Below are 10,717 nucleotides of genomic sequence, written 5' to 3'. Positions count from 1 at the left end.
AAGATCTCTCCCCACGCAAACACTTCTGTGATCGTGCGATCCCTTGTGTCTATGATCACATTGTCCCTTGTGGGTGTCCCAAACAAAATACAGGGAAACACACCTCAGTCAGCGCTGCCACGTTGAGGAACCCTGCATGTGGAGGGTCTGGGCACTCTGCTCACAGCCCAGCGGCTGCAGAGTGAGGCAGATCCGATGGAAACCAGGCTCTGCCGGGAATCACGGGCTGCCACGGCCATCGCCAGCACCAGTGTCCGCCTCTGCCCCTGCCAGCGAGCGGAGCGGGGGAGCGCCGGGGCAGCCGGCCGGAGAGCGGCCCTGCAGGGAGGGTGAGAGCCGGGCACGGCCCGCCCGAGGGCCCGGGCACCCCGAGCCCCCCGTGCTGCGCTGAGCCCCGGCCTGGGCGGCTGGGAAGGGATGGGCACGGTGCCCCTGTGCCCGGTGAGAGCCTCCTGCAGAGCTGCCCCAGCCCCGGGGAACATGGGGCTGCTGGAGAGAGGCCAGAGGACGCACCAGGATGAGCAGAGGCATGGAGCAGCTCTGCTGGGAGGAAAGGCTGGGATTGTTCAGCCTGGAGAACAGAGAGCCAGCTTTGGGGTGACCAGTGGCCTTCCAGAACCTGCTGGGAACTTTCAGGAAAGATGGGGCAAGACTATAAAGAGCACGTAGCGACAGGACAGGTGGGAACGGGTTCAAATTGAAAGGGCGAAGGTTTAGATTGGATACTAGGAAGGAATTGTTCACGCTGAGGTTGCTCAGAACACCTGTGGCTGCCCCATCACTGGAAATATCCAAAGCCAGGTGCGACGGAGATCGCAGGCACCTGGGATAGTGAGCGGTGCCCCCGCCCATGGCAGGGGGGTGGAAGGATACGCTCTCCAAGGCCCCTCCCAGCCCACCCCACTGTGCGATAAACCCCCGGCCCGAGCTGGCCCAGCCCTTTCCCTGCAGCCCTCCCTGCCGTGGAGCTCCGGTGCGGCCCCCGGGGCTCCGCCATTTCCTGCCCCTCCCCGGTCCGTGCCGCGCTCCCCGCAGGGCGCAGGCGCGCGGCGCTCGCTCAGGCGCGGTGGTGCCGGGCGGGCCGTGCGCGTGCGCGCAGCGGGGCCGGGGGAGGCAGCGGAGCCGCCCCGGGCGGAGCGGGCGCGGGGGGCCCGTGGGGCCGATGGGGCCGTGAGCGCTCGGCCCGGCGGCGGCAGCGCGGGGCCCGCGGTGCCATGGACGGACAGGCGGCTCCGGGCGCGGGCGGCGGCGGCGAGGAGCCGCTGAGCTCCGGCAGGATGAACCCGAAGCGCGGCGGGCGCGCCGCGGAAGAGGAGAGCCGGAACAAGCCCAAGCTGGTGAGCGCGCTGGGAGCCGGGCAGGGAACGGCACGAGGAGGAGGAGGAGGGGGCGCGGATGCGCCGCGCTGCTTCCAGCGGGGAGTGCGGGGCCCGGGGCGCGCGGAGGGGCGTGAGAGCCTTTTTGGGCATTAAAGGCTCCGCGCTTAAACCCCCCGGGGTTTTTGGGGGGCTCCTCGGAGAGGCAGCTGGCGGCCCCCGGAAGGGCCGGGTCGCCGCTGGACCACGCGCGGCGGGAATCCCCGGGCGGTGCAGCCGGCGGTGGGCGCTGCCCGCGGGCGCCGCGAGTTCCCACGCTGGGGCGGGGACGGCGCTGCTCCCGCAGCCTGGGCCCGCTCCGCCGCGGAGCGCGGGGTGCGGCTGGCTCCGTCTGAGCAATCCGGAACGCTGCTGGTCGTGATGCCAGCCACGTGCTGCCCAGTGCAGCTTCTCAATGAATGGGAGCATAATTGTAAAAGCTGGCTGGTTTCTAGCCTATTCGGGAAAGATTTGACTCAGGTTTGAATATAAATCCTCTTTAGGAATGCAGTTTGTTTGTTAGAGCTGTGCTCTTTGATTTTTTTAGTGACAGACGCGATAAGCTGAAATACAGGTAGAGTTCAAAGGGACATCACTGGGTTGTATCCCACTTCATAAATGCTGTAGTAGCAAAACCAGCTAATATGACAGTGTTTACCTTCGATTGTTTACATCTGTTACTTACACGTGGCCTAATGTTGAATCCACCCTTTTAAGCTCAGCTTTTATCTGTATTTCCAAGTGCAACAGTGTAGCAGGCATTTAAAACTTCCGGAGTCTTCTCCTTGCAGAACACTAGTTACAAACTCCATTGAATCTGTTGCAGGGGTTTTCCCAGATGCTGGTAAAACTAAGTCAGTATTGAAGTTCTCCTGTCTTGTGTTCCTTGCAGCGACTAGAGAGCTTTTGAACGATCAGACTGACAACTGCAGGTTGGGGTTTTGTTGGTTTTTTTTGTTTGTTTTTTTTCTTGATATATATATTTTTTTTGAATAACTGGTAACAAAGTTAGAAATTATATGGGGAAGTTGGTAAATATATAACAGTGAGGCACAGAAAAGTTACTGAAAGTTATATTTGTTTCAGAGGATGACAGCCAGAACCCTGTATGACTGGAAATGCACTTGTATTAAAAGTGACAATGTGTATCTTGGCAAAAGATAAGCAAATATGGTGTCTTGTTTTGTTTCATGGTGTTATTGGAAACAAACTCGTGTTTCCTTGTATAGGATGAACTTCATATAAACAACAAGTTTGGGTGTGTTTATACTGCCTTTACTATTTCCTGCTAAAGTAGTTAAGAAGGCTGCCTGAAGATTCCTGCAGGGAACTAATTCAAAAATCAGTCAGGGAAGTGCTTCTATTGGAAGCTGTGAACATGAATTTGAATCTTACTCTAGCAGGAGAGAAATCTCTGTTCTGATAGAAGCACATAATTTGAAAATCAAAGTGAAATGAGCTCAAAATTGGATTGAACAGGATGGCTATTTCCATTGCATGGTCTATTCAGTCATTCTAGAACCACTAGAATAAATTTTTATTGTCACATTTAGTGGAGAAAAAGAAAATAACGTTAACATTTGACTTCATTCGCAGCAATAGGCTTTTGTTTCTTGAGGGGGTGGATGATTACAGTCCAGCAGCACCATGGATCAGAGCAGGGATATGGTGCTCAAATCAGAGCCTTCTGAAAGATAGTTTTGCCCTGTGATAAGTGACTGGCCTTTGGTGATAAAATTGAGTGAGTGGGTTGAATGGGAAAGCAGATTTTTCTCACTGTGGACATGATGTACACGAATGGTGTATAAACCTGACATGAACAGAGATTTACTGCTGGGTGAGAAAAAGATGGGATTCAGGTGTGCTTTAAATTGAGTTGGTGTGAATGGGCAGCCAGATATATCAATTATTACCATGGGTGTGTCAGGGAAGAACAAGCCTGTAATCAGGGAAAGGCTTTATCCATTGTATAGGAGAGTAATCCTACTAAACTTTGCTGGCTTTAATTTTGAATGAGGAGTTGGTTCTGCTGAGGCTGGCAATGTCTTCAGGCACTGGGAGAGCAGTCTTACTTGCACCTCATCCCTGTTCTCTTCATTGTGCAACTGAGATGGAGGTGTATTTGGGACTGGTGGCAAAGAAGCCGCACTGTGCCAGTGCTGAGTTGTTGCTGAGTTCACAGACAAAGTTCCTCACAGTTGGGTGTGGAGATTTTCTTAGTTCATCTTCACAACTTATAATTCATCAAGTTTCAGTGGAGTTACAGAGATGAATCAACCCGTGCTCTGTCATGTGTTGGGTATAATTCAAGGAGCTCCAAGTGTGCTGACAGGAGTGTGTCTCTTCCCCAGAACTTATTTCACACATCCAGGGGAGTGCTGAGCAAGGGCTTGGTGGGAGAGGGTGTGCAGCTACACAGAGAGGAGAAAGTATTTTTGGTTCCTGGCACAGGAGCTGAAATTAGGCAAATCCTTGGGAAGAAGTCCAGTGGAATGATTTTTATATGATAAAAATGGCTCTAGGTGAGAGGGCTAGGAACTGAAGTCATTATCCTGAGGGAAGGGAAACTAGAATAGAAAGGTGGAAGGTTTTTATTTCCCTGTTCTTTTCATCTGAAACGAAAAGGTGTGCAGTGGTGCTTGGCCTGCAGAAGTGCAGTGGTTTGTTTGGCTGGGATTTTTTAAGGGCTGGAGCCTGATCAATGGCACTTCTCCCTGATTGACGTGAAGTAGGACTGGGCTATGGAGAGAGAATCCATGCTGGGAAAGAAAGCAATGCTTTAAAGTATTTCTCTGTAAGACAGTTGATGAATATGTGTGCACATGAGTAATTAAAGGTGAGCTGTATCAGAGCTACTAATTTGGTTACTTTTTGCTTTAGGTAGTTGGGAGAGGTGTTCAGGTTTCATGCAATTTGTTGAATGTGACAGAAGTGCACGATGAGAATTCAGTTCCAGTTTTTATACTAGTAATGTGTAAACTGGAGTATTTTACTAAAGTTTAATGTCTGTGTTATGAGCACCTGGACTCATAACTGCTGCTGAGGGAGCTCTGGGTTGGTGGTTTTGGGGGGGTTTTCCTCATTTTTTGCTGGCTCAAGGACTAGAGGTTGGAATAAGTGCCTGGTATTTTTGTCGTCATTTTTGTTTACAGTCAAATGGGCAGAAAAAATCCAAATTGTTTTGGCAAACAATCATCTGATCTCACGTCAGCCCCGAGAATAGGCTGGCATGAGGTGGCAGAGAGCAGTTCCGTGGGTTTGGCAACATGCTAGTTTTGCTTGTTTTAAAGCATGCCTGTTCTGCTAGGGCAAACAGACTAAATTAAGGTTGTCAGGGAGATTGCTGGGATTCCTCTGTTGGTTAATGCTTTGCTTAGATGTTGTTTGCTCTCCTCGATGCTTCAGTGTCACTTGGGAAACAGATAATTCTGTCGGGTACCTAGGAAATGGGAAGTGCTTGAGAGTGTCAGGTCTGGTTTGACAGAGCTGGTGAAGCTCACCAAGGGCCTGGCAAATTGAGCATCTTTTTGGCTGAGAAGTTGAAGTCAGACTTTTTACAGAAGTTCATGGCTGAAGAAGGGGAGACAGAGGTCATAAAAAGCAGCAGGAGAGGTTGCTGGAGAGGAGACTATAAAGGGAAAATAATTTGAAGGATGATTAAGTGTTTGTTGGTCAGAGACACTGAAATCACTGTTCTTGGAGGTTTTCAAGTTCTGAAACCTGGACAGAGTCTTTGGCATGCTGGTGTGAATTTGGTGGGTGACCCTGCTTTTTAGGCAAGAGTTTAGACTGCACTGAGAAAAGAATGAGATCCTTTCAAACACCTGTGAGTCAGCACTTGGAAAGATGTGCTGTAGCAGGGTTTGGGGTGCTCTGGGAATGCTGGAGCACTGTCTAACTAGAAATTAACATGGCCAGTGTTTTTTGGTGGTGTTTTTAATTCTAGTTACTAATATCCCTTGTCAGTGTAGGATTAGCAGAAGCACATGGGATGGCCAGTGCCAGGCTAACACATGCTGCTTTGCCCCCAGGTTCCCTCCAGGTGTGCATGGAAGCTGTACTCCACTTACTGCAAACCACATTTCTGAAAGGGGCTGCATTCTGAGTGTGACGTGGCCTTTAAAGGCAGATTAGGAGGAAGATGTTGTGTAACTTGAAAAACAAATCGTTAGGGAAAAGAGAGCTCCCTTAATTGGATAGCAAGTGGATTTGGTGACTCACCCAACAAGGAGCATCTCATATTTTGTTTTAAAAGCAGAAGTTGTTTGTGCTTAACACTGAAGTCTTTTAAACCTCGTGAGCTTTGGGATGAATCAAAAGCTAGCAACTCAACATTCTGACTAATGTGCTATAAGCTAGTGTCAAACAGTGGGGTAAAAGCTTTTATGAAGTAGCTTTAAACCAGGAGTAAGCAGAGTGTGCTGGGGAAGAGGTTTCCCAGCTGTGTTGCACCACCCATATCAGTGCAGGAGTTGAGGAGTGATTTAAATTGTGGTTATCAATCCCTGTCAGACAGACTGTGTGCTGCAGGACCCACCAAAAAAAAAAGCTGTGTGCTTTTTGCATAACTCCTTTAGATATCTGTGTACTGCATACATGAACTATGAGTCAGGTGGAGCAGAGATTTTTGGCAATCAAATCAAATGTATTACATTTGAGATCATGGTGTGTCTGAGTGAAATCTGTGCATGCCTGCTGACAGTTCTTGTTTCAAGTGTATGCTTGAAGAAAAAGTGCACCAAAATGTTTGTGTTGTAAAAGAGTCTTGGTCTTATTAGATCAGAGTCATGATATTCCAGCAAGTGAAGTTATCATGGTGCAACCATTACTGAAGAATAAAATTAATGTTTTACTAAGCTTCTGTTGCTTAGAGTTATTCTGGTTGGGTGCTGCTGCTGACATGGGAGGGTAGGGTGTGCTTGGTGCTGATGTTTAGGTAGATGCTTTAGCTTTTAATGTGAATTGCTATTGACACTGTGTGAGTGAGGTGATAGAGACAGTGATAAGCCTATCTGTCTGTGGTAATTAAACTTCCTGAACTACTCCTTGTAAGACAAAACTGTAGAGCACTTCTGTACACTACAGGAAGCTTTGCAAACAAAGCAGATTCCACCCAGGCCAAGTGAAAGGCAGCTGTGAGAGCTGACAGTGTGCACAGCAAATGGAAGTGGTGCTTCCTGAGGCTTGAGGCAGCGTGGTGCTGAATATCCAAGTGTTTAGCATGAACTTTGGTTCTGGTGTCACAAGTAGCCTGCAGAGCTTGCCAGTGACACTTGGGATTGCTGGTGACCTGGGAGAAGGAAAAGATAGGCCTAGAAACCTGGAGTGGGTTACAAGATGAGTTCATATTTTCTGCATCACTTGCAGTTCTCTAGAGGTAAACCATAAAGCAATAATGGCCAATAACATGCCTCTGATTCTTTTCATCCTTGTCCAGATTCAGAGTAAGATAGGCAATGGCAGTTGCTGCTGAAGCAACTGGCAGTTTCGGTTTGTTCTTCATCAGTTTGCTTGTTCAACCTTAAAACCACAAGAAGTTAGGAAATTACTAAAATGAATGGTTTTTGCAGATGCTTACAAGTTGTATATCATCATTCTTTACATTCAGTATTTTTAAAAAAAAATAATTTAGTGACTCTGTTTAGGAGGAAATAAGGGTTTTTTTCTTAAACTTGGCTATGGTGGAAGAGAAGTTTTGAGAAGCTAACAGTTGAAAAACCTTCTTTAGTATTTGTGTAGCAATTGATAAAGTTCCAGGCAGACAAAGCTAACTTGGCTTACACTTGCATATTGTTTTTGTATCAAACTGATCCTCAAATCTTGTGAATGAAGTGGCTTTCTGCTACAGCACTGTGGAGTGAGTGCCTTTAGGATTCCCACTTTGAAGTGTAACTTCCTAACAAGTAGATAAGTGGGATGTTGTGTGACAAAAGTAGCACTAGCACAGTCTGCAAAGCAAATATACCTGGTAACAATTAATTGTATGGGAGAAAGGGGGGACAGTTAAAGAATTGGCTTTTTTAGGGAGCTATAGAAGCTTCAGCACTCTCCGTACTCCCCTTGGTGCTCTGCTGAGTTTTGTGCCACAGTGGGACAAACAAGACCATGAAAATGAACCTGTCAGAACCACTCCTTTAGTATTTGCTCTTTTCTGATTATTTGCTAAAACTAATAAGACTGGAGTTACAGCACATTATAACTCCTCCTTTTGTATGAATTTGTCTAAAGTTTATCCACCAGTTCCATGAAGTTGTGTCTGCTGTTCAGCCCTCTTCTCCTGACAGCTCTTTAGTTGGATGTGGTGTGATAGCAGCACAGATCTGAGAAGGGTCTGCTGTGGCAATGAAATGATATTGTAATGTACATCATGAGCTAAATCATGGACTCGTCTGATTTATAAAAATGGAGAATACCTTGGAAGTTCAATTCCGGAACAAGCCACGCGTAGGGAATTTTATGGTTTGATACAGCTCCTGAAGGTTTTTGGTTCACCTGGGTGTGGTAATATTTGGCCTGAAGGTGTAGTGCATAGTCTAATGTCACCACACCTTCTGTGTTACATCAGACAGAAGTGTTCTGAAGAGTTTCTAATGGATACAGGCTCCTCCTGTGTAAACAGGAAACTGTCTCTCAGGAGAGTGAGAGAAGGGGAATGTCAGGGTGGTGCTTGTGGCAGGCAGCTTTCTTGTAAGGTTCCCTTCCTTTGAGTGATCCTCAGGGAAATCATTGGAGACAAAGTGGTATTGGAGAAAGTAATGAGTATGGTGAATGTCTGATGTGTCTGCTGCCTGCAAGTGTTCTTTGCATAGTGTTACTAAAAGATATTTTTGATTTATAACAGTTTAAACTTGTTTCAGAGGTGGATAATGTAGGTGTAAAAGTGATTGATTAAAAAAATGTCATTGGAAAAAGTCCTGCCATGTATTCTGTAGTGCTTTCTGTGTGTGTGTAAACATATATATATATTAACACACTTAATGCTGTCCTACTTACAATGGAAATATGAACTTTTCTTTTTATAACAAGACCCCATTAACATATTTAGTTTGTCCCTTTGAGTGAGAATAAGTAGAGGAGAACTTGCTTGAGGATTGTGGAGCTTTGAGCATGCTACCTTGTAGTTTAGAACAAGTTTCTAAATAAAAATTTTGAGATATTTGGGGAATAATGCTATAGAATCCCAACCCCTGGCTCTGCAGCCAGGAGAGCAGCAGCTGTAATTTTAGGTTCCAAAGGCCAAGAGAATTGCAGGACTGCTGGGTGCAGGTTGGTTTGAGGGGCACAGGCCTGGTGGTTCTTTGCTCAGGGATTAGCTGGTCAAACATTAATAACTTTGTCCTGGCTGGAGTCACATAAACAAAACTGCACCATGCTGCATGTGTAGGCATGAAGATGAGAGAACCTGAGACCTTAAATGTCCCTGTGGACACCTTTTTGTCAGAATTAGTTGGTTACGTGTTCACAAGTGGCTCTGTATAAATTCAGTTTGGGCTCCCAGGGGTGGTGGAACAAGACAAAATAAGTACTTTGGTCAGGAAGAATGTTAGTTCTGCAGTTCATTACTCCTCCTTAATATGGTAAGAGCTAATGATGGTTGTTATAATGACCTTTAAAGATGCCTGTGGTTGAGTGTTTTTTAATGAGTGTAGCTTTGTCAGGAACAGATACAAAGCCAACATGAGATTCATTAGATTCTAGCTTCTAATAACAGAAGACAAGTAGTTAATTCCTATGCAGTATAAAGTTTTCTGCTTTCTGTCTGCAGTTTGGTTCTTCATGTTCTTTCTCTTGCTGTGAATTATTTTTATGTCTATTAAAGTAACTTTTGAAATACTTCAGTTTCATAATGGAGCTGTGCTGGATGTTTGCATTTGTAATTGTGTGAGTACATGAGTAGATGAGAACTTGACAGTTATTAATAGTTGGAGTGGTTGTATGTTCCAGGTGTATTAGAACAGGTAAGAATTTCCATCAAGAAGGAAAACAACAGCACATCAGGCTAAGAATATACACTGATGCCATATATGTTTTAATTTTTGTGCCAGCCACATTTAGTGGGTAAATGCAAGACAGAAGGTTTGAGTACAAAACCTGGAACTCAAAGGGTAAGCCCATGTTAGATGGCCGAGTTCCAAAGCTGGCCCATGAGCTCAGCTAACTGAGGTCCTTCAGGCGGGGTCTGCCCCTCTTTGTGAGCTACTCAGTAGCTTCAGGGTCTGATTTTGTACACACTGAAGGAAAATTCACAGCAACAAATTCACAGCAGTGGATTTTGTTTTCATCCTGTAGTGTATTGGTGGAGATGTTCCCAACCTAGGAAGGTAGAGTATAGCAGAAGGCTTTGGTAAAATTTCTGCCTGTAAACCAGAAAGGCAATTTTCATTTTTAATATGGATTTACTTTTGAGCTTCAGACAAAGCTTGGGTGGATAGGACAAGCTTCCTAAATCCATTACAGTTAGTTTATAGTATGCTGTGATTCAAACTAATTCCTGTAATGAATTCTAAGATAAGCAGTAATCCCGCCAGTTAACATTTGATATTTCAAAACTATTGTTTTGTGAAAAACTCTTATAAAATTCATGTTCTGGTGTAGCCAAAGCATATTTAACACTTAAATATTAAGATAAGCCATCTTTTTTTGCTTGTCTCCTTTAGCAGAAAGTAACATTCTCCATAATCTATTACAAGGTTCTCTAATTGTCCTGAATTCCAGTTTCTTCTTAATAGGGACTCTCAGCTGTACTGAAGTCAAATGATACTATGGGCTTCCTCGTTGTTAAGTACAGTGTAATTCCTCTCTGTTCACATGGTGCTTCATTTCCTACTTCCCCAAAGGACAATTTTCTAAGGATGCTGTTATAAACAGGAAAGAATAGGGAAAAGAACAGAAAGACCTCGTATGTGACACAGCAGCTGCACATTGTTTAACCCAATATTCTTTGGCTATTGAGTTACATTATGGTCCATGCCTGTGGAAATTATTCAATCTTGAATTTCTGTTCTTTGAGGAAAAGCCAGTGTTCCCTGCTATGACAGCAGCACTACTCATTTTTCCAAGTTTTAGTATCACATCATTTATTATGAAGGAAGAAAAAAGTGACTTTATCATCAACCTATTGTAATGTAGGCATCAAATACTGCTCTGATTAAATACTTGCTCTTTACTAGTAGGTCTGTCTCTTGGAAGACAGACAGCATTATTCTAAGAAGTTGTTGACATGATCCCTGTGACCATGTTCCAAGTCGGCTGAGTACAGACAAAATGAATGGTCTTCACAAGGAATTCCAGCTCCTTTGGCTCACTGCATCCCTGCTGCTGCCAGCTTGTTTGTGGGCTGTGTTTTGGTTGGTTGGATTTTC

At 45.5% G+C, this 10,717-nt stretch overlaps 1 protein-coding gene across 1 annotated transcript in view; it reads left to right on the top strand.

Annotated features, from left to right (window-relative positions):
* The first annotated feature begins 969 nt into the window (after positions 1-969).
* Positions 970-10,717, top strand: part of DIAPH2 (diaphanous related formin 2) — a 184,436-nt gene continuing 174,688 nt past the window's right edge. The window contains exon 1 of the mRNA XM_069015023.1: positions 970-1,337. Coding sequence (XP_068871124.1) covers positions 1,215-1,337 — 123 coding nt within the window. The 5' untranslated portion in view covers positions 970-1,214. The remainder of the gene's footprint in view (positions 1,338-10,717) is intronic.

This window comes from Aphelocoma coerulescens, chromosome 4A (assembly GCF_041296385.1).
Source record: "Aphelocoma coerulescens isolate FSJ_1873_10779 chromosome 4A, UR_Acoe_1.0, whole genome shotgun sequence".
Taxonomy (NCBI): domain Eukaryota; kingdom Metazoa; phylum Chordata; class Aves; order Passeriformes; family Corvidae; genus Aphelocoma; species Aphelocoma coerulescens.
This window is presented reverse-complemented; position numbering and strand designations above follow the sequence as displayed.